The 24,391-nt window shown below is 39.8% G+C and overlaps 1 protein-coding gene across 2 annotated transcripts; it reads left to right on the forward strand.

Moving 5' to 3' along the window:
- Nucleotides 1-23,852, forward strand: SPCS2 (signal peptidase complex subunit 2). 2 transcript variants are annotated; one of them, XM_070803901.1, is made up of 5 exons: nt 1-219; nt 14,432-14,515; nt 15,116-15,275; nt 17,365-17,500; nt 23,069-23,852. In XM_070803901.1, the coding sequence occupies exons 1-5, from the start codon at nt 16-18 to the stop codon at nt 23,253-23,255; spliced, it is 771 nt and encodes a 256-aa protein (XP_070660002.1). In that variant the 5' UTR covers nt 1-15; the 3' UTR covers nt 23,256-23,852. The 2 variants fall into 2 exon arrangements, with proteins under 2 accessions (XP_070660002.1, XP_070660003.1); XM_070803902.1 differs by lacking the exon at nt 23,069-23,852 and adding an exon at nt 18,258-23,062.
- The last annotated feature ends 539 nt before the right edge of the window (nt 23,853-24,391 follow it).

A 24,391-nucleotide genomic window follows, 5' to 3' on the forward strand; every position in this document is an offset into this window, starting at 1 on the left:
CAACTACGGATCCCGATGGACTCCGCGCAGTACGTCACGCCGTCAGTTTCAGCCAATCGGCTTCGGACAAGTTTAAGAGGGGAGGGAAACGCAGAGACAAGCAAGATGGCGGCGGCAGCTTCTCAGGGCGGGAGAGCCGGTGGTGGCGGAGGCAGTAGTGGGGCTGGCGGTGGCTCCGGCTGTGGGACAGGCAGTAGCCGTAGCGGTTTACTGGACAAGGTGAGAAGTCGACTCTTGGGGACAGTCGAAGCCTGGGGAGCGCCAGGGAGGCGGCGAATCCTTCTTCCTATCTCGCCCCCCTTTTCTTCTGCGGCTTCTCAGAGGGAGTTTTCGTTGGTCCACCGTGGGAAGCTTAACTTGCGCTTGTAGCCAGCTCCCTACATACCTCAAACCTGGGCTCTCTCCTCTTGAGGACTTTTTCTTTCTGGGAGGTGTTCCTCCTAAATTCTGGGCACTACAGCTTCTTAAGATAGTTTGATTATTCCCACGTTTCAGAGCGGCCATCGCTTTTCCTCGGTGGTGCTGGGGGGCCACTGTTTAATCTGTTTATTTCACGGACAGGGAAGATTGAATCTCGACTGAATGAAAGCAACTCTTCGAAGTTAGTAGTCTCCAAACTACCCGCCACGACCGCCACACTTGCATGCTGTTACCGATTCCAGAGTGCTCTTGGGTTTTTGTTTCCTGAAGTTTCTAGGCTTTTTATCCCGATACCCGAATACTGAACTTCGAGTACCGACTTCTCCTACGGCCTAACTGGAAGTCTTTAAGATTTATCTTTTTTTTTTTTTTTCCTTTCTCTTTCTACACCGCTCCCCCACCCCCACCCCCCGCACCTCCTCCCCCTCCTCGTCTGCTACCAGGCCAGGTGAATGTGTCCTGGATGAGTAGGATGCATAAGCTTGCTACCTGTTCACGCTGACCTCTTTTCCCCTCTCTCCATCCAGTTTTTTGTTTTTTTTTTTTTTTTTTCCTTTTTAAAATGCGGACCTAGGAACAGGGACTTAAAAAGGAAAATTCTCCTGAGTTGGGCTTTCTTGCCCTTTACATAGCATTTTGAAAGAAACAATTGCGTGGAGATCTGGGTCCTAGTACTGCTTCTGCCTCTAGTTGTGTGACCTTGAAATGTGCTTGTTCTCCCTGTGTCTTATTTCCTTATCTGTAAAATGAATGTATCCTAAGGTTTCTTCCAGTTCTCTCATTGTAGGGTCCTGGGTCAGTTTGATGAGAAATGATAAACTTGGGGTTTTTAACATAGGATTGTTAACTTTTAATTGAAAACAGCTTTCAGACTTCTGTGTGTTTAACACCTGCTGAGTGCTTAAGAAATGAGGAGGTGATCATATTGAGGGGTTCCTATCCAAATCTTTTTGCTTCTCTTTTTGGGTGTCATTGGTTTTGAATTACATGGGCTTCCCTGGGTGGCTCAGACGGTAAAGAATCTGCCTGCAATGCTAAAGAACCTGTCTGCAATGCGGGAGACCTGGGTTTGATCCCTGGGTTGGGAGGATCCCCTGGAGGAGGGCATGGCAACCCCCTCCAGTATTCTTGCCTGGAGAATCGCATGGACAGAGGAGCCTGGCGGGCTACAGTCCATGGGGTCGCGAAAGTTGGACACGAGTTAGCGACTAAGTATAGCACCCTTTTAGGGCTTCCCAGGTGGCACAGTGGTAAAGAATCCTCTTGCCAGTGCAGGGAGACACAAGAGGCTCAGGTTCCTGGGTTGGGAAGGTCCCCTGGAGTAGGAAATACTATTCCAGTATTCTTTGCCTGGGAAATCCCATAGCTGGATGGGGTTTCCTGCTAAATCCCATTGGCAGGTTACAATCCATGGGGTCATGAAGAGTCAGACGTGACTGAGCACACATACATACACACACTCTCAGCCTTTAAGAGATAGGAACATGTTCTGTCCTGTTCTGTCCAGCAGTTGGGATGGGAAATATGAAAAGCTATATGAAAGTATTGGGGATTGATAGTCACTGGTAATTTTGTTTTCTTGTTGGGTGAGCACCTCATGGCCTGTGTTCATTCTGTTCCACTGAGTGCTCTTGCTTTTTTCTCCACCTCAAGCAGATATTAAGCATGGACAGTCTGCTAAGGCAGTGATTACCGAAAAGTAACATATGAAGATTAGCAAGTCATTTAATGACACTGTTTTCCTTTCTTCACCTGAAATATTAGAGTTTGGGGGAGAATCAAATGAGATGATACGCATGAATGACCTCTGTAACTTAAGAGTATCTAATTCAGGCATATAATGGCAGAGGAAAAAAATAAAAAATCCTGCTGTCAAAAAATACTCTGTATAGCAGAGTATAAGTCCAAAATACTGAACATAAAAGAATTTGGCATTCACTTGTGCACTTCTTACGAAGTTAAAGAATGATCCCTGAGATCCATTTGAAAAGGGGTGGGAGCCCTGGTGGAGCTGGGACCTTACTTTGAGAGACAGATGGCATACCAGGTAAAAATGTCCTTGAACAAAGGTGTGTGGTTGGCGGCTGTTGTTTCTCAGGTACTCTGTTGACCGACTGGAATCAGATAGAGAAGGGCATGGATTGCCTGAAGTAGGAGTAGGGAGCCTGCTGAAGGTTTTTGAATCTAATATATTAAGTGGTTTTAGAAGAATCATTCAGATAGTTGGGAGTGGTAGAATTTAAAAGTCTTCCTATAGGCCTCATACCATACTGCTGTATGGGGTTTAATACAAAAAGAAAGACATGTTTGAATTCTAGTGCAGCATGTTGAAAACTATATGGTGTTGGATAAGTTATGTGGTATTACTGAACTTAAATTTCCTTATATAAACAATGTGGATGCCCATATGTAATTGTGGCTTACTGTGAATATTGTCATATAATAAATTGGTATATGGTCTTTGTGAAGGGTTATAAAAACAGAATGACAAGGTGAGGAGAACCCTAACTTGCTAGCAGAGATAGATGAAAGGCTTCACAAAAGAGAACGTTGGCAGAATTAAGCAAGAAGTGAGGGGCCGAGGAGAGAGAAAATAAATCAGGAGCTGTTCAGGTGTTTTTACTTGGAAAACTTGATTTCAGCCTTACATTGAGTTGTTCTTCCTCTGAAGTCTTTGGCGTTTATTGCACATGGGAATTTAGCTGTCACTTACTATGACATATTGTTTTGTATCCTGCCCCCAATTAGTATGTCAGTTTCCTATGAGAGGTTCTTTGTGGTGATCAGCATAGAGTAAGTACTTGAAGCATTGAATTTAGCAAAGAGAAAACTTCATATCTGCCACCCCAGTCTTCAGAAACGGCTTTAGAGAATGGTGCTTCTAACTGTCTGAAAAGCAGGTACTGTGGAAGAGAACATGGAGAAAATGAGGGGCTGTTACTTTACATTTCTTTAATTCGATTTTTTTTTTTTGGAGGGTTTTTATTTTCTTGCAGCTGTGGTTTTATTTGCCAGAGAAATGTAATAAAGAGATGCAAATGTGCTTCTGGTTTTCCCTAAACAGATGTGAGTTTCTGCTCCTTTGAAACTGACTTGGAGAACAAAGCAATTCTAGCTTCCTGATCTTAAAAATAGATATGCAAATATAACCTTCCAGCTTCCATCACAGAATAACTTAGATTATTATGATAACTTATTTCCCCAAAATGCATCCAAGTATTTTGGTCTATGTAGCAGGCTATAAAAAAAAATTTTGTGTACTTAATCTGCTTTGGCTGTTAAAATTGACATGTGGTATTAAAGCACCAGGGCTTCCATGGTAGCTCAGACAGTAAAGAATCTGGCTGCACTGTGGGAGACCCGGGTTTGATCCCTGGGTCAGGAAGATCCCCTGGAGGAGGAAATGGCAACACACTCCAGTATTGACTGGAAAATCCCATGCACAGAGGAGCCTGGCGGGCTGCAGTCCACAGGGTCACAAAGAGTTGGACTTGACTGAGTGACTGACACTACTATACTATTAAAGCATTCTTTTCAGAACTGTATCCAAATTTTAATCTCATAGCCAGATTTCTGTCTCCTTGCTGGATTTTTTGGCTATTAAAATTGATGTGTGGTATTAAAATATGCTTTTTAGAAGCTGTACCCAGCCCTTTTAACTTCGTGTGTGGATCTCTGTCTCCTGGCTGAACTGTCAACCTGATCTTAGAGCAGAGTTTTTATACCTTTGTAGTTGAGAATATAGGTTCTGGTGCCAGGCTGGCTGGCTGGCTTTGAATTCTTGCTCTGCCACTTATCAGAAGTGTGTTCTTGGGCAAAATAATAAATCTCTTTGTATCTCAGTTTTCTCATCTGTAAAGTGGGGATACTAATAGTTTTTACCTTAAAAAGTGGTTTCTGGTACATAGTAAACATTGAACGAAACAAATAGCTGCCACTAACTAGCTAGTTTCTCTGGACTTCACTTCTTAGATAATATTTTTTGTAACGTGTTATGAATACTATTTGCATCAGACCCTCTTGGGGTTTTAGTCAGACCCTCTTGGGTTTTAGTTAAAAATACAAACTTCTGGACCTCATCCCAGAACCGAATCAGGTTCTCTGGGGGTGGGGCCTGGACAGCTGCATGGTTTCACACATAGCTATTCATTTATTTTTTTCTTTTACATTTTAACAGTTACATCCAGGTTGAGAACGTCTGTCTTAGATGACTTTTTAAATCCCTACTGATTCAGACATCTTAAGATTTTTTTTTTCTTGTTTGGTTTTCAACTATTCTGCTTAATCAGTAGTGATTTCTCTAACGTGTTTGTATTGAAGAGACCTTGAAGTTCATCTCTTCCAACCTCCTCATTTTAGAGACATAGATACAGACATTGATACAGTTGGAGAGGGAAAGATGAAGCACTTTATCCAAGACCACACAATCAGTTACAGTTCCAGAATCTGGCTGTCCAGCTCTTAATCCAGTACTCTTACCTTACTTAGCACATTGCCTTTCGTACTGGAGCAGACCATGTTCTAGCTAATGTAGTAGTGGAAAGAGCATCTGATTTGAAGTTGGAAGACCTAGGCTGAAACCATGGCTTTGTCACCCACCAGCCATGCATCCTTAGGTCATATATACTCTTCTGCTCTCTTCAGTGGGATCTTTGCTTGCCAAACTTGAACAGGGTAGTATGCCTGTACCCTAACCAAGCTCTGACAGTGAACAGTTTTATGGCACTACTGTGATGCCTGTGTTTGTGTTTAAAGAAATAAGATGCTGACTTTTAATTGCATTTTGCAAACCAAACTTTAAAAACATGTCAAAACTCATTATTTTTGATTCATTAAAAAAGTTTTTCATATCAAAGGACATTATCAAGAAAGTGGAAAGACAGTCCACAGCATGAGAGAAGATGTTTGCAAGTCGTATATCTGATAAGGGTCTAGGATCTAGACTATATAAAGTGTCTTATAACTTGATGATAAAAAAGACAAACCAATTTTGAAAAGAATAAAGGATGTGAATTGATGTTTCTTCAAAGAAGATACATTAATACAAATAGTAAGCACATGAAAAGATCTCAACACCATTAGTTACTAAAGAATGCAAATCAAAACTGCAATGAGAAGCCACTAGGATGGCTATAATAAAAAAAGAAAAATAACCATTTTTGGTGAGGATATGGAGAGATTGGGAGCCTCCTGCATTTCTGATGGAAATGTAAAATGATGAAAAAGTTATAGCTCAGCATGTCCCACTATAGTTATGAACTCAAGAGAATTGAAAATGTGTCTACACAAAAACTTGATCATAGCAGCATTATTCACAATAGCTAGAAGGTGGAAGCAAGCCATAAAAGTGTGGTATATCCATGCCGTGAAGTATTACCTGGCCATAAAAAGGAATGAGACACTGACACAGGACACAATACAGATGAACCTTGAAAATATACTAAGTGAGAAAAGCTAATCACAAAAGGCCACATATTATATGATTCCGTAGATGATAAATGTCTGGAATAGGCAGATTCATGCAAGCAGAAAGTAGTGGTTGCCAAGGCTGGGAGTGGGGTCATGGTAATTGGAATAACTGTTTATGGGTATGGGGTTTCTTTTGGGGATGATGACAGTGTTTTGGAATTAGATGTTGATGGTTGCATAATGTCGTGAATAGAATGAAAACCATTGCACATTTTTATATGATGAGTTTTCTGATACATGAATTAGATCTGTTTTTAAAACTCATTCATTTTACAGCGTTTATGGAGTGATCTTTAAAGCATCAAGTTATTTTTTTTTAACTACTTACTCATCACTGTATAACACAGTGGTATCATAGATGTTAATAACCTCTGACAGCCCAGCTCCCTGTTTTAGCTGTTGCCTGCACCGTTTCTCTATTCTGACTTCCATCTTGTCAGATCTCAATAGTGGTTTTTCTTATTACCTGATCTTGAGTATATGACTCATTGATCACTTCTTTCTTGAAATATTTTCTTTGTGTGGCTTTTAGAATGCCACTTGCCCTGGTTTTCCTCCTCCACTTATCTGTCTTTATTGTTGTTAGTTTTTTCTTCCTGACCTGTAAGTACTGGCAAGCCCCTGGCCCTGTCTGTGTACACATCCCAGGGAGATACACAGTGTCCTGGCTTAAATACTGTCTGTAAGTTAATAACTTCCACATTTATGTTTTCAATATAGACCTCTGCTCTGAGCCCCAGATTTATATGTCTCAGTGCCTGCTTGCCATAGCTGGAGCCAGTCTACTTACCTCTGCTTACTTAGCTCCACTTACTTACTTCCACTTACTCTGGTGTTGCCAGTAATGTTCATGCTCGTAATTAACGTGGTAATTTCTAACCTGCAACTTAACTCCAGTGATAACGATAGATAGTAATAAGCCACTATTAAGAAGTAATTTTCTTTGGAGTATTTCTTGGCCATTTTTATTAAAAAAGAAAAAAAAGAGAGATGGAAATTGAAGATTATGTTACCAGGAGCTATAATATATGTTTTTGAGATATCTTGGTATTTCTGAATTGTACTCTAAATTAGATGATAGTAAGGGGCTTCAGCTGGAGAAGGCAATGGCACCCTACTCCAGCAGTCTTGCCTGGGAAATCCCAAGGATGGAGGAGCCTGGTAGGCTACAGTCCATGGAGTCACTAAGAGTCAGACACGACTGAGTGACTTCACTTTCACTTTTCACTTTCATGCATTGGAGAAGGAAATGGCAACCCACTCCAGTGTTCTTGCCTGGAGAATCCCAGGGATGGGGGAGCCTGATGGGCTGCCGTCTATGGGGTCGCAAAGAGTCGGACACGACTGAAGCAACTTAGCAGCAGCAGCAGCAGCAGCAAGAGGCTTCAGCAGTACGTGTGAACTTCCAGGTGTTCAAGCTGGATCTAGAAAAGGCAGAGGAACCAGAGATCAAATTGCTAACATCCGCTGGATCATCGAAAAAACAAGAGAGTTCCAGAAAAACATCTTTATTGACTATGCCAAAGCCTTTGATTGTGTGGATCACAATAAAGTGTGGGAAATTCTGAAAGAGATGGGCATACCAGACCACCTGACCTGCCTCTTGAGAAACCTATATGCAGGTCAGGAAGCAACAGTTAGAACTGGACATGGAACAACAGACTGGTTCCAGATAGGAAAAGGAGTACATCAAGGCTGTATATTGTCACCCTGTTTATTTAACTTCTATGCAGAGTACATCATGAGAAACGCTGGGCTGGAAGAAGCACAAGCTGGAATCAAGATTGCCAGGAGAAATATCAATAATCTTAGATATGCAGATGACACCCCCCTTATGGCAGAAAGTAAAGAGGAACTAAAAAGCCTCTTGAAAATGAAATTGGAGAGTGAAAAAGTTGGCTTAAAGCTCAACATTCAGAAAACGAAGATCATGGCATCTGGTCCCATCACTTCATGGCAAATAGATGCGGAAACAGTGTCAGACTTTATTTTTCTGGGCTCCAAAATCACTGCAGATGGTGATTGCAGCCATGAAAGTAAAAGACGCTTATTCCTTGGAAGAAAAGTTATGACCAACCTAGACAGCATACTGAAAAGCAGAGACATTACTTTGCCCACAAAGGTCCATCTAGTTAAGGCTATGGTTTTTCCAGTGGTCATGTATGGATGTGAGCGTTGGACTGTGAAGAAGGCTGAGCACCGAAGAATTGATGCTTTTGAACTGTGGTGTTGGAGAAGACTCTTGAGAGTCCCTTGGACTGCAAGGAGAACCAACCAGTCCATCCTAAAGGAGATCAGCCCTGGGATTTCTTTGGAAGGAATGATGCTGAAGCTGAAACTCCATTACTTTGTCCACCTCATGTGAAGATTTGACTCATTGGAAAAGACCCTGATGCTGGGAGGGATTGGGGGCAGGAGGAGAAGGGGATGACAGAGGATGAGATGGCTCGATGGCATCACCGACTCAATGGACATGAGTTTAAGTGAACTCCGGGAGTTGCTGATGGACAGGGAGGCCTGGCGTGATGTAATTCATGGGGTTTCAAAGAGTCGGACATGACTGAGCGACTGAACTGAACTGAAGCTTCCTCAAGACAAACATCATTTGCTGCCCAAATTGAACTTTTTTTTTCATATTTTGAGCTTACTGCTTTGTGATCATTTTGCAAATGTGTACATGTGGGAGGTAGGGGTGTGTTGTTTTCAACTCAAATAATATCTCAGCTTCTGAGTCTGCCATAAGTTTTCATAATCTTATTTTGGTTTAGAAAATTCTGAAATCACTATTAACTGTAGAGCTTAAACATCTCAAACTCAGCATGTGCAAATGGGTGTTTCTCATCTTTCCTGCTCAGTTCCTTCTCTTGGAAAACAACATGACCGCTTAGTTATCTAAGCCCAAATTCTAGTCGAGTGGTCACCTCTGTCTTTTCTCTTTCACATTTTTTGTACCTAGTCTGATAGTAAGTCCTGACAGTTGTACCTCATAAATATTCCCTTTTCATCCCCCTGCTGCTGATCTAATTCAAGCCCTGCATCTAAATCAGGCCCCGTCTGATGAGTCTATCTCCAGTGTTACTCCCCTCCAGACCTTTTGCTAAGTTGCCTCTAAAAATGACTTTTTTAAAAAACACAAATTGGTGTCTTGTTCACCTGCTTAAAATATTCTCCATTGCTTGTTTCAGAATCAAGTCCCTTAACCTAGTGAATAAGGTCATCTAGGATGTGCTGCCTCTGTCATGCGCCACATCTCCTACTACTACCGTCTTTGCAGCCTGCAGCCACCATCTAATCTGAGAGAGGCCAAAGAAGGGAGAAAAAAGGTTTATTAATATTTCTTCAATCCAATATTAATAAGAAGTTAATACTATTTCTTCGAGTTCCTTTAAAATCAGAGCAGGCCCCTTCTGTTGACACAATTTACCTCTGGTATCCTCATCTCTTCAGTGTGAATTGAGGAATCCTTTGAGTCTTACTGCCCAGTTGTCAGGCTGAGGAACTTTATGAAGAAACCCACTGAGATCTTTATCACTGCATAACTTTACTTCTGTTTTCACTGTACTAAAATTTTTTAATTCAAATTTGCAATTGAGAATCATAACTGAAGTTGAATCTTTGTGATGTTCTCTAAAAGCCATCAAATGCCTAAATTTTGTGTTTGGTTCATCATCAAGGTTTGGTATCAGATATGCTGGCTTGATAAAGTGTTTTGTGTTGATAGTGGCAGGGAAGTGATTTCTTTAAGATAGGGCTTTTTGAACCATATTTTCAGCCAAATAGCAGTTGGTTTCCAATGGAGGAAAATGGAAAATTCCAAATATTTTGTATCCTATAGGTTTTGTTGGCATATTAAGATTAAAATCTTTTTAAGCTTTTTTTTAGTTTATTAACTATAATTTATTAGATAAAAATCAAGATACTTTATGTGGCTGTCACTTCAGAGATCTGTTTCCTTTTGGTTTTCATGGCTAATAATTCCTTGTATTTTGTGGGAAGCAGTGTAAAGTAGTGAAAGAGTACAGGTTTTGAAATCATGAGAACTTGATTAGGTCCCAGCTTTACTACTTTCTGGCTTTCACCTTGGGCAAATTTCTTAGACCGTTAATGTTATCTGTAAAAAGAGGATGCTAGTCAGTTTGGGCTGCTCTAATAAAAATACCATAAATTTATTTCTCACAGTTTGAGGCTGGGAAGTCTGAGATCCAGTGCCAGCATGGTTGCATCTGGTGACAGCCTTCTTAACTACTTGCAGACAACCTTCTTGTATCCTCACATAGTGGAAAACAATAGAAGCAAACTCTCAGGTCTTTTTCTCGAGGCATTAATCCCTTTCGTGAAGCCCCTCATGACCTAATTACTTCTCAAAGGTACCACCTCCTAAAACCATCACATTCTGGTTTAGGATTTCAGTATATCAATTTGGATAGCAGGAGAGGGATGGGGATAATGGACGGAGGCTGGAATAGCAAACCAAGCAAAGAGTAACACATGGTATCTAAGAAAAGGGGGATCAGCCCAAGAGGAGGTTAAGGGAACCCTCAGAGAGGTGGTAAAGGGAGACTCCAGGATGACAGTTACACAGTGGGCCTAGAAAGAAATCCACCTAGATTGAAGCAGGTCAGAAGGCTTCCAGATTCTAGGAAGATGAAATTCACAAAATGCTCAATATGACTGCAAATATTGAGAGGAGATTTAAGAACTGGGGAAGAATTTGAGAATATATTGGTAAGAAATACACTGTCTGATTAAAAACAGCCATGATAACAGTAGTAGCTCCAAGGAAAGCAAAAAGCTATGCAGAAAAGGAATCCTAATCTGTTACATGACTTAATCTGTGAACAGCATTTATGATCATATTGTAAACTCCAAATAATGATCTAGCAAAAAATTAAGGTATTAAGTAATAACAAATCAATATTGGTCTACTATAACTGTATTCAAGAGATGGTGAGGAGGAGCAGGAAAAGTAAATGTGAAAGTGGTAGGGGATGAATTGGTTAAATCTCATCTTTCATGGTGGGTGAAAAAGTCAGAAGACTTAATGCTGAACACTGAAAATAATAATATAAACTTTTCCCTAAGATATGGAGCTGGGTACCCCAAAAATCAGCCTAAGGAATTGAAATTAGTGTCTGGGGAATAGGAAGTGGACAATGTCACGAGTGTCTCAAGGGAGGGAAAGCAGGACTACTAATTCTTTTTCTTTTTTTTAATTTTAATAACTTACAGAACTCTTTAAACCATGTGCGTATATGACCTTGGTACAAATATTAGCTTAGTCAACACTGATTGTTGATTGTGCCCAATATGCATGTATCTCTAATACATAGGGAATGAGGGGAAGAGGAATTGTGTGCCAGGTTACCACATCTGCTATATCTCAGTTGGCAATACTGCCTGTGTATCAGAGCTCCCTGGGATCGCCCTGCTCTGTTATTCACTAGAAGTACCCGCAGGGCCATACTTTTGGGTAAGATTTATCACAGCAAATGAATACAAAGCAAAACCAGCAAAGGGCAGAGGTGAGTAGGAGGAAGTCCAGAGGAAATCAAGTGCAGGAGTCGAGAGTCCTCTCCCACTAAATTTCCATGGGTTTTGCTTAATTCCTTTAGCAACAATGTGATATGATGTGTGTGAAGTGTTGTCTGCCAGGGGATCTCACTAGAGACTCAGTGCCCAAGTTTTTTATTAAGGGCTAATTAAATAGGCACCCTCTCCCTGGTCTGTGCCAAAATTCCAGACTCCTAGAAGAAAAACAGGTATTTAGCATAAACCATGTTGTTTATACAAGCAGTTTAGGCATAGTGAGCTACTCTTTATCACTTGGGGAAAGTTTTAATATCAGTGTAGGAATCCATTTACCAGCCAACCTCCCACATGCCAGCCAAGAACCATCCTTTTACACAGGTTTTTCTAAGGATGGCAATCTAAGATCTATGTTTCTTTTCTACACAGAATTTTCTTGTGATTCATCCTGGGAGGTTCAACATAAAAGAAGCCAACCTTTGCTTTGTATTATTTATTAACTACAAAGGAAGATAATTCATTCTTAGGGTTGAGGAAGAGAAGTGAGGGAAAGAAAATGGTTTCTAAAATACCTTGAATAGCGGTGAAGAGTACATGACGAATATCATACATTTTAGTTGATGGACAGTTTTTGAGAATGATGGAAAATGTCCACCCTCCTGCCTCTTTTCCAGATGTGTCTCTGTGCTACAGCAGAGATGCTGTTTGCTTTGACATAGTCTAAGGTTTTTCATGTACACCGAATAAATGATGCTCCCATCTCTTCAAAAATCAGTTATAAATTTTCTTGGTCATGTAATTGACTGGAAATGTTCTTGTTCCACTTACTGAAGATCCTTCTAGGTACCAGTGGAATTAGAACTGAGGCTATATTAGAACAGATTGTGATGGCTTCTAATGCATTTTATCCCCCCAAATTGCCAAGAAATTATCCTCTGAATTGTAGAGGCAAGTTTCTTCTCTGTAATGCATTGCAAGTAGTGACGTGTGGCTGAGTTTCTATGAGAATATCATTTTTTTGGAATGAGCCGAAAAAGATTTAATGACTTTCATTCATAAATAATTCAAATTCTGTCATGGATTCTGGCTGTACAGGTTTCCTTCTTTTGCTTGCTGTTACCAAAATGGGATTTACTAAAGTAAGTATAAGCAAGCTATTTAGCTAGATAGCCTGTTAATTTCTTCTTGGTTCGATTTGTGTTTTTAAAATTAGGTGTCATGTTTGATTTGTAGGCTGGCAGGCTGTTAGAATCTTATTACAGCATGCTGCCGGTAGTAATTTCTCAAAGAAAATTCTTGTTTTTATGAGACACAAAGGGGAGAAGCCTTGATTTGAGTTTTAATCACTTGAAGTATGACTGTTTTTTTAGCTCATGCATTTTCTCCCAACAGACTTCACAGTAGTTTTTCTTTTCTGTGAAATAGCATGTAGAATTACAAAATTAAGTTTGATGAATTATATTTCTGTGTTCCTTTAAAATCTCACGTTTTACAGATATTTATTCCATCTCTTTATTTCTTGTCCGCAGTATCTCTGAACTTGTGCTCAATCAGAGAGTTAAATAATATTAAGGTTTCTTCTCTGACCTTCAGTAAAATCTATACTAAAGCCAAATGAATTTTGGATTGTCTGCTGGTTTGTAATTTTTATTACATATATTTGTTCACTTGATCTGAAAAAATTGAGTTGGGCATATAATCTATAAAAAAGGCAGGTTTATCAGATCATTTCTGTACCCTGTTTCACTTAACCTACATTCACATAATCACTTGCATTTGAGAAAAAAAAAAAATTTACAGAATCTCTTCACATGATTAACAGTGAAAGAGGTACACATTGAAAAGTCTCATTCCCACCCACGTCCCTTAGCCTTTTCGGGATATCTGGGTGTACCATAGTTTGTTTAACCAGTCCGGTGTAAGTGAGCATTTGAGTTATATTTTTACAGTTGCAAATGTGCTGCAGTGAATAACCTTGTATATTATTTAATGTCTATGCATATAAGGAAAAATTCCCACAAGTGGGAAGTTGAATCCAAGATGCTAAGTTATCTTCTGTAGGTGTTACACCTTTTTGAACTTCTACCAGCAGTGTGTGTGAGAGAATCATTTGCCTTTAATTAGCACAGTATTTGGGAACCTTTATAAACCTATACCGGAGAAGGCAATGGCACCCCAGTCCAGTACTCTTGCCTGGAAAATCCCATGTACGGAGGAGCCTAATAGGCTGCAGTCCATGGGGTCGCTGAGAGTCGGACACGACTGAGCGACTTCACTTTCACTTTCATGCATTGGAGAAGGAAATGGCAACCCACTCCAGTGTTCTTGCCTGGAGAATCCCAGGGACAGAGGAGCCTGGTGGGCTGCCGTCTGTGGGGTCGCACAGAGTTGGACACGGCTGAAGCGACTTAGCAGCAGCAGCAGCAGCAGCATAAACCTATACAGATGAGGGAAATTGAAGCAGGCTTTGTCCAAAGTCACATACCTCACTGGTGATAGGACTCAGTTTTTAATTCAAAATGTTCTTTCCAAAAGACTACACTGAATCTGCTCTTTTCTTACTTAAGACGTGCAGGTAAAATGTAAAATGTCGGGAGACAAAAATGTATTAAAGAAGACCATTCTTTTGTTAGTGTCTGGATGGATATTGTCTGAGTTTTGTAGTCGCAGAGTGGTAGGATGAACAAATGCAATTCCTTTCTATTCCCATATTTGGGTAAAATGGGGATGGGATATTTGAGTTCCCACTACAGTCTCTACAACCCGTGTCAGTGTTCTACCCTTGTAGATTTGACTTTTCAGCGTGGAGACTGGAAACATCATATGATTACCAGCTGATTCTAGTGACCTAGTTTCCTTCAGATTCATTTTCAAGTGTTTTGTTGTTTAGCTGTCCAACATCAGGAGAGAGAATAAATGTTATGTATAGTTGAGGATGCTCTTAAGGAAGTAGTTCACTTTACTTTTAGTAAGATGCCATGTCTTTTAACGCACAACTTGTCAATTTGTTTTACAGTGGAAGATTGACGATAAGCCTGTAAAAATTGACAAATGGGATGGATCAGCTGTGAAAAATTCTTTGGATGATTCTGCCAAAAAGGTACTTTCTTGGGGGCAGAGGTGAGGGGGAGTGTCTTTTAGTTCATGTACAACTGATGGCACATCTCTTGCAGGATTTTTTCTTTCTGTGCGTTGGAATGACTAGTTTTCAGTATTAGGAATTGAGACAGAAAGCATTTTCTGAACTTTGCTGTATGTATAGGGGAGCATGTGTTAAAATATAATTATTACTTACCTCAGATTTCTCTTCAAGTTCTTTAATTTTTGAATTCCAGAAAACTAGTAATCTGTTGTTTTTGAGATTAATTGCCTAGAGGCAAGAGGGTTGAGGGAATATACGACAGGCATGCATGATTGATTATCTCTCTTTTAAAAGGGAAAAGAAAATTTTAGCTTCAGTCTAAAGAAGAAGATAAGGATTTAAAAAAATGTGTCAAGTTGATGAGCTTTTTCTCTGTGATTTTTGTAAACACATTTAGTCTTTTTTTTTTTTTTTGCTCTGAGTGGCAAAATCCTGATTGCAGAGAACTACTTGGTTATTTAAATGATTATCATAACTTTCATCATGGAAATTAAGAAGAAAAGCAGGTACAAGGAGGGAAGTAATCCTACTAGCTTGGTTCCTTGTTCTTCTCACTAGGTACTTCTGGAAAAGTACAAGTATGTGGAGAATTTTGGTCTAATTGATGGTCGCCTCATCATCTGTACCATCTCCTGTTTCTTCGCCATCGTGGCTTTGATTTGGGATTATATGCATCCCTTCCCAGAGTCCAAACCTGTTCTGGCCTTGTGTGTTATATCATATCCTTTAAGCTCAGGTTTGTTTTCTACTGACAGTTTTTTTTTTTAAGTCTCTACTGATATTCTTCTCTGCTTCCTACAAAAAAAAAAAAACGGACTTTCACTTTGGGGCCTGCTGATGTTAGGATTTAACATTATGAAATGTGAGCATCTCTAAATTTGTTATAATTATTGATATTTTAGATGCAATATGGTTATTTATTTTTAATTCTGTCAGTTACTAATGTAGAGGTTATAATCTAAGTGTGAGCACCTAGTAGCAAAATACACAGCCAGGCTTCCCTGACCTTCACTATCTCCTGGAGTTTGTTCAGACTAATGTCACTTGAGTTGGTGATGCCATCCAGCCATCTCATCCTCTTTGTACAAACTGGTCTCAAATCATAGTCCCAGAATTTGCACCTTGACTCTTTTCAGCATCACACAAACCAACCTATTATGAACTTTTTCACAATTAAGGCAGTTCAAAAGAATATGCCATGGGTTCTAGAGACAGTTCCCAAAGGAGTTCCAAAGAGGTTTGAACAATGACAGCAACCTTATTATAATTATATGGCCTCCCAAGAAACTGCCTTGATGGAATTTCTTTTGTTTGGTTATACTTGTTTAAAACAAAACAGGATCTTGCCATTTTTATAATCATACCATTTTTATACATAATAGTAATGAGTACCATTATAAATGTCTTCTGTGTGCTATACTCTAAAATGTATATATCAGATCAGATCAGTCTCTCAGTCGTGTCCGACTCTTTGCGACCCCATGAATCGCAGCATGCCAGACCTCCCTGTCCATTACCAACTCCTGGAGTTCACTCAGACTCATGTCCATCGAGTCAGTGATGCCATCCAGCCATCTTATCCTCTGTCGTCCCCTTCTCCTCTTGCCCCCAATCCCTCCCAGCATCAGAGTCTTTTCCAATGAGTCAACTCTTCACATGAGGTGGCCAAAGTACTGGAGTTTCAGCTTCGTTCCTTCCAAAGAAATCCCAGGGCTGATCTCCTTCAGAATGGACTGGTTGAATCTCCTTGCAGTCAGGGGACTCTCAAGAGTCTTCTCGAACACCACAGTTCAAAAGCATCAATTCTTCGGCGCTCAGCCTTCTTCACAGTCCAACTCTCACATCCATACATGACCACAGGAAAAACCATAGCCTTGACTAGATGAACCTTTGTTGGCAAAGTAATGTCTCTGCTTTTGAATATGCTATCTAGGTTGGTCATAACTTTCCTTCCAAGGAGTAAACGTCTTTTAATTTCATGGCTGCAGTCACCATCTGCAGTGACTCCAAAATGTATATATAGCATCACTAAATCTAATGACAATTCTAAAAAGTCTGTTTAATTGCCATTTTAGGGGCAACAGTGTTAAGCCTTGGAGTAAGGAGTAATTTGTCGAGGTTACGTTGGTTAAAAACTAGAATTCAAATTTAGGACTCCTTTACTCCAAAGCTCATTCATTTTGCACTGTTTAAATGACATATGTACACAGAGTTCTTATGCCAGTTTCTGGCACACAGGAACCCAAATATGGTAGCTAGTACTGTCAAAAACTTGAGTTTAATAATAAGCCTAATGTATGTACGAAGTAATTGTTCTTACAGTAAGCTAAACTGTTGTGATTGCCCAGCTAGCTTACTTAGTAGAGCATGAGACTCTTTAGTAAACCACTTTAAAGTTAGTTTCTCTTTCTTTTAATCACCCTTGAAATTGGTTATGTGGTCAAGTCCGCTTTGGTTATTTGTTTTTTATTGTATGGAGAAATGAACACAAGTCTTGACAAACCGGGTAATAGAGGATCTTCTTAGATATGTTGTCCTTGAACAGGAGAGAGAGAGCTGGTTTATGCCCTCTACCTTTTTCCTTTCTTCCTGAAATGTTCTTTGCAGAACTAACCAGAGAGATCCTTGCTTCTCTTGCAGTAAACATAATGATGAATACGAAGTAATTAAAATTTCAGTGTTTTTACAGCAAGACAAAACTGTGTTCTTTAGAACTATTATGGAAGTTTTTGTAGCCCTTGCTTGTCAGTTTGTGTTATTTCTCTTTTGTGTGTATGTTGTGTATTTTCCCCTTAACTTTATCTGCACCTATTTTGTGATGATGGGGATCCTGACCATATATACTTCGTATAAGGAGAAGAGCATTTTTCTCGTGGCCCACAGGAAAGATCCTACAGGCATGGATCCTGATGATATCTGGCAACTCTCGTCCAGTCTCAAAAGGTATGACTATCCTCACAGATTCCTAAATCCTGAGGTTGGGTTTTGTCTGGGTGTTTAGTCATTATCAACAGACTATTATATGTCTACTCTTTGGAGATCAGAGTGCTAGTCATATAAAGTGAAGAAAGGATTATGAATGAACTAGAAGATTTTTCCGGTTGCACTTCTGAGATTGTATTATCACAGAAGTGCTCTGAGGATAAATTGTGAGAGAAAGTAACTTTGGTGGAAGAATGAAGAACAATTCTGTTTCCTTGTGGCCAATAAATGGAGCCAATTAGAGAGCAGAACTGTAAACTATATATAAAACTATAAAGGCCAGAGGTGTGAAGTCAGTTGTTTTTGAAGAACCACCTTAGCTTCTATGTCTTCTGTGATCCTGACTGCAGTCTGTGCAATCAGAAATCTCTGAAGCAATGCACTGAGCAACTCAGAGAAGCACAATTCAGTCTGTTTCTGACTAATGATAGGTGTAACTTTGTGCAGCTGACACCTCAGGTCTTCTGAGTATCCAGAACTGGGTTCAAATTCCAGCTCACCTCTAGCTGTGTGACTTTTGGTATATTGGGTAAGCTAGTTGAGCCTTAGTAGGGTAAAAATGACTCGTAGAGTTGTTGTGAGGTTGCCAACTGGTATACATAGTTGACTTTTGAACAACAGGAATTTGAACTGCATGGGTCCACTTATATATGGAGTTTTTTCCTTTCAGTAGTGAATACTGAAGTACTGCATGATCTATTATTGGTTGAATCCACAGATTTGTAACTGTGGATACAGAGGAACCATCTATATAGAGGAGTAACTGTAAGTTATATGTGGATTTTCAACTGCAGAGGGTCAGCAACCTTAACACTGCCCCCTTATGGTTCAGCTGTACACCAAACATTATGAAAGCAAGTATCTATTGAGCATTTACTACGTACTGAGTATTGTGCCAACCGCATTGTCTCATTTAAACCTTAGAATAACCCATTTTAAAGATAAGAACACAGGCTCAAAGGGTTTAATTAATTTTTCCATGGTTATAGAGCCCAAAAGTGAATTTAGCCCATGCCTGAACTCATGCTCTCAGTCACCATCCTGAAAACACATGGTAGTGTTCCTAGCACGTAGTAGGCTCTCCAGTTACTTACATATATGAAGGTAAGTGTAGCATCAGTGCCATACAGTCTCTCATTACCAGCCTGTGGAGGTGCCTGTGAGGAGGAGCTGGGCTTCATTCTAATGTTGCACCAGAGTTCTTATCTCCTGGCAGGACTCATAGCTGCCATTTTGGTCTCAGCTGTCATAAATCTATACTCTGTATCAGAGCACTAAAGCAGAATTGCAGAATTCTAGACCCAAGCAACATCCTAATTTCATTATATACATTCTGACTTAAATATTTTTTTAACAGCCTTATTGAAATACAGTTTCCACACCATAAAGTAGTTCAGTGGTTTCTTATGTTTTTAAAAATGTTTGCAATCATCACCACAGTCAACTTTAAAACATTTTTATTCTTGCCAAAAGAAACTCTGTACCCTATATATAACAGTCCTTTCCCTGTCCCCTCATTCTCCTAAACCTTAAGTAACCACTAATCTGCTCTCTGTCTCTGTATATGTCCCTCTTTTGGATATTTCATACAGATGGAATCACACAATATGTTATCTTTTGTAACTGGCTTCTTTCACTTAGCATAATATTTTCAAGGTTCAAACATGTTATCAATATTTTATTCCTTTTTGTGCCAAATAATATTCCATTGCACGGATATACTACATTTTCCTTAATCCACTTACTAGTTGAGGGCCATTTGAGTTGTTTCCACCTTATGGCTGTTAAGAATAATGGTGCTGTAGACATTTATGTATAAGTTTTTGTGTGGACAAACATTTTAATTTCTCATATACCTACGAGAAGAAGTGCTGTGTCGTATGGTAACTCTTTGCTCGAGGAACTGCCGGACTCTTTTCCAAAACAGCTGCACCATTTTATAGTCCTGCTAGCAGTATATGAGGGTTCTGATTTTTTTTTTCACATTCACTGCTGACTTTTACCAACTGCCACATTGTTGGTGCCTTTGGAGAGGAAATATGCCACCTTGTTCATTCTCCTTGTAGTTAAATACAGACTCACTTCTCTTTGCTTGAAGATGGCTCCTGGTTCATTGGCACTCTGTTTAACATAGCTCCTTTCAGAAGGTTTAATCAGTGATTTCAGTATCCCCGTAAATGATTGTTCCAGGATGCTGGCCTCTTAGTTTTACTTTCTCTCCTCTGAGTATCTTGTTTTCTGCAGTGTCTTAAATACTTACTTCCTTTGAGACATACGCTAGATCTTGGTATTATTGATAACTAATTTCATTTTTTAAATATCTCACTCTCTAACCACTGCTTTATATTTTTCTAGTTTGTCTCCTCCTTGTTCTCTTGCCCCAACAGTTCTTCAGCCCCAGTGGCATCCATAATCCTTGGAGCCCACCATCTTTTCCCTGGCCTTCTTCTCTCCATTGTCTCACTTGCTCCTTACCTAGCTTTTAGCTTCCGTGGCATTTCTATATTCCAGTTACTCTCTCACTGTCCTTGAGGGTCTTTCCTGCCTTCTCTGTTCTCAAACCTCTTGCTCTCCTCCCCGACTTCACTCTCAGCTTCCTTTGTTTCTGGGGAGAGAGCAGCAGCCGGGAGTCTCCCATCTTTATCCACTTGCAGCGCTCATTACACTCTGCCTTCTTCCTCAGTTCCTATCTGAAGCCTCCTCTCCATTCATCCACTTGATTCTATCCCTTCTTGATTACTTGGTGTTTCCCTCTCTGCTGGGTCATTTTTTCCTGGCATACAAATAAGTTGTAATTTGTCCCAACTGAAAAAGTTGTTTTTCTTCTCCCTTATCCTCCTCACATGGTCTTCTCATTTCTCTATTCCTTTTGTTGTCTTCTCCCATTATCTCTTGGATTTGCTTTTTTTCAGTTCTCTTTCCTCATCCTATATGACCTGTCACATTTGACACAGCGAATAATTCTCTCCTTGTTACACTTTTTTAAAAAACTAGACTTCTAGGATACCATAATCTTATAATTCTTATCTTTTTGTGTCTGTTCTTCAGTGTCCTCTGTGATTTCTTATCCCCTTTCTCTAAATGTGAAATGCCACTAGTGCCTATTCCTAGTATCTCTTTTCTGTCTGTATTCACTCACTAGGTGTAATCCTAGCCAGACTTCCAGGACTTGAAATACCATTTGTAATAATGAAGATTTCTAAATCTGTGTTTTCATCCTAGACCTCTTCTCCAAACTCCAGTTATGTCCCAGCTTTCTATTTGACATTGGATCCTAATAAGTATCTCAGAATGAACATATCCAAAACCTAACTCTGCTTGCTATGCCTCATCTAAACCTGCTTTTCCTCATCTCAGTAAAGGGCAACTCCATCCTTCTAGTTACTCAGGTCAGGACTCTGAAATCATTTTGTCTCCTCTGTCTCTCGGTCCTTTGAATAGGTTGTCAGCGAATTCTGTCAGCTCTACTTTCTAATTATATTCATTCTGACCACTTAATATCTCCACCTTGGCCATCATCTCTCAATTAGGTTACTGTAATTATGTCCTAATGGACCTCTGCAGCTGTTCTCCCTGCCCATAGTCTATTTCCAATATAGTGGGCAGAATGATCTTTTTAAAACATAAGGCAGATCAACTCAATCCTCAGCTCAAAATCCTCTCACACAGAGAAAAGCTGAAATCCTAAGCATAGCTTAGAAGTCCATACTTACATAGCTGCACCCTCCACACATTTGCAGACACACCATAGCCTGTGGCTGTCATCGTCTCCCTCTCTGTTTTGTTTGTGTTGGCCTCCTTTCTGTCGTTCAGACATTCTGGGCATGTGCTTGCCTCAGGGCCTTTGCATTTACTGTATTCTGCCTGGAATATACTTTTTCCAGATAGCTTGTTCTCTCACCTTCTTTTAGGCTATGCTCAAACATCTGCCTAGTGACGACTTTCCATATTTAAAAGAACATTATAATTTTTATTTTATTGTTTGTTCCCTCACACACACTAAAAGTCTCAAAAGACAGGGATTTGTCTGTTGTATTCATTGATGTATATCCTTAGTATCTAATACTGCCTAGTCCTGAATACTGGTTGGTCCTGAATAAATATTTGTTGAATTAATGAGGAACTATTTTTTAAAATAAATTAGATTGTGTCCTGCCATCAGAGCCATGGAACTGGGCTCAAAAGTCCAAAAATTACTGTGATATCAACCTGAATACTGGTTGGTCCTGAATAAATATTTGTTGAATTAATGAGGAACTATTTTTTAAAATAAATTAGATTGTGTCCTGCCATCAGAGCCATGGAACTGGGCTCAAAAGTCCAAAAATTACTGTGATATCAGTTAGAAGCAGTTGAGCAGAGCTTGAAAAAATTTTTTGAGGTGTTGAAAGTATTCAAGGACCTTTTCTCCTATCTATCCAGGTTGAAAGTAACTGGCTAGACAATTTATCGAGCTATAATTTTTTTTTTTTTGAGCACTGGTTAATGATAGGCACTGTTAAAACAGTGATCCTATAAAGTGGGCGGGACTTTCCCTCTTTTAAATATGCACGAAGAAATCTGAGGCTCAAGCATCTGCTTCCTCTAAAGGTGATATCAACCTGACAATCCACTGAATATGCCCTAATTAAATGGAGACAGAAACAGGTAGGGATGGCGGGGGAGGAACATTGGCCTGCCAGGGGTTGATGTCATAAACCCTCTTGAATGAATGGAGATAGTAAAGGCCTTCAAGATACTTTAAGGAGTAGCTAAAAGGGATCTCTGGAATTCATGGAGTAAAAGATACTGCTGGCCTGGGATCAAGGCAGAACCTGAAGCTAGGTTGATTACAGGAAGCAAGGACCCAGCAGCCTGGAATTGGGGAACATCTGTGAAAGCAAGGGTTCTTCTTTATTCATCATGATTTGATTACCTAGCAAGTGCCAAGCTAAGAATAGAAAACAAGACAAAATCTTTCCCCTCAAAAATCCCTGAAACTAGAAAAGAACACACATACGTGATTATCATTTCAATAGATAATTTCATTGACAGCACAGGAGCCTGTCAGACCTAGCAGATGATGGGCACTCAGTATTTGGGTTGACTGATGGATAGTGTATGTATGACAAAGGCAAGACATCTAACTCAATTTGGGAAGGTTTTCCCAGAAAAGTTTATGCCCAAGTATAGTATTAAGAAATGGGACCTAATCAGGTAAGACTGGAGAGTAGTGTCTGCTGACAATACCCTTCTACCATAACAGCAAAGTAAAGGGCAGAAGTGAGAGAAGATAGTCCATGTGATTTAGCAGTCTATGACAAGGTAAAGAAGGCACATAGTCCTTAAATCAGGGGGGACATAGCAGCACCTACAAATCAGATTTTTTATCCTGAACGTCCCCTAATTTTTTTTTTTTGGAAAGGATAATGCTGTATGTTCCCTACATCACCAGTAGCCTGCTCAGTGCTATTCTTCAAAAACTCTTGGTGCTCTGTTGTTACTGGCTGAATGTCTGTGTTTGGTTTTTGGTTTGTCATCTTTGCTTAGGTTCGATGATAAATACACTCTGAAACTGACCTTCATCAGTGGAAGAACGAAGCAGCAACGGGAAGCTGAGTTCACCAAGTCCATTGCTAAGTTTTTTGACCACAGCGGGACTCTGGTCATGGACGCATATGAGCCTGAGATATCTAGACTCCACGACAGTCTTGCCACAGAAAGAAAAATAAAGTAGCTGCTTCTAAAAGCAGCCATCTTTTGGCTGGATCTTGCCGAATTAAGGGGTGAGGGAGAAAGAAACAGAGAACTTAATATGGATAAAGTAAGAAATGTTAAAAATGTCCCTGTTTTGTCTTGAAATTTTAGCCCATTCTGGATAAATAGAAACTTCTAGCTCAGATATGAGAAGTTGTAGCTCTGATATCTAGCTATAGCCTCTTTGGTCTGCTGATTGCATTGTTTTGATTTGCTTTTCTGGAAAAGCATTTTTGCTAAAAGCCGTACAGACTTCCTCCTTCATACCTAGCAGTACTTTATATAGTATAGCTTTGTGCCATGCAGCATTTGAAGACTCAGTTTTTAAAATTGTTAACCTGTTGCTGACCTTTTTATGTTAATTCCTGTTTCAACAGCTGTTTCCCTTAATTCAGAATACAACTTCTTGTGTATGACAGTTTCCCTTCACACACCATTTTTGTGGGTGTGTATATATCTGACTTGGGGAGAATTGGGGGGAAAAACATAGCTTTTTAATTTGTTTAAGAGAGACTTTCTGCCTGTTACATTTTGTGCTTTTAACCAATTAAAGAAGCCAGTGGCATTTTTAGTTTTATGTTGTCTATGTTTTCCACTAGTATATCCCTGTTGATTTGTTTGTGCCCTTTATTAACTGCCATTTTCTAAAATTTTTTTCAATAAAAGGAAAGAAGATCTGAAAAATGGAGTCATGGTCTTGATGGAAGGAACAGAGCAGTACCTGTTGACAGTGGTACTACATAGGTTTCCTTTGTTTCTGTTCAGTCAGAGGCCCCTGAGAACCTGGAGGTGAGGAACTGCTCACTTTCCAGTGATGACAGTAATGCCACTCAGTACTTACTTTGTGCCAGGTAGTATTCCAAGTTCTATATGTGTATTAACTCACTAGTGTGCCCAGCTGCCCTAAGAAAGTAGGTATTTTTATTATCCCCATTTTATAGGAGAGGAAACTGAGACACAAAAATTGGTTAATTTGTGTCCACACAGCTAACAGTAGATCTGGGATTTAAACTGTTGTGTCTGGCTCCAGAGTTGTGAGCAGCATCGTTTGTAGTATTTTCCCACTAGGGTCAGAGAAGAACTGGGAGTTGCCCAGATCCTGTGACCTATAGGAAT

Source organism: Bos indicus, chromosome 15, assembly GCF_029378745.1.
Source record: "Bos indicus isolate NIAB-ARS_2022 breed Sahiwal x Tharparkar chromosome 15, NIAB-ARS_B.indTharparkar_mat_pri_1.0, whole genome shotgun sequence".
In the NCBI taxonomy this organism is placed as follows: Eukaryota; Metazoa; Chordata; class Mammalia; order Artiodactyla; family Bovidae; genus Bos; species Bos indicus.

Excerpts from the sequence above, each read along its gene's own strand:
- SPCS2 (XM_070803901.1), top strand. The coding sequence starts at position 16 with ATGGACTCCGCGCAGTACGTCACGCCGTCAGTTTCAGCCAATCGGCTT. Across the intron at positions 14,516-15,115 it reads TGGATGATTCTGCCAAAAAG|GTACTTCTGGAAAAGTACAA; the intron begins GTACTTTCTTGG and ends TCTTCTCACTAG. Across the intron at positions 17,501-23,068 it reads CTCTCGTCCAGTCTCAAAAG|GTTCGATGATAAATACACTC; the intron begins GTATGACTATCC and ends ATCTTTGCTTAG.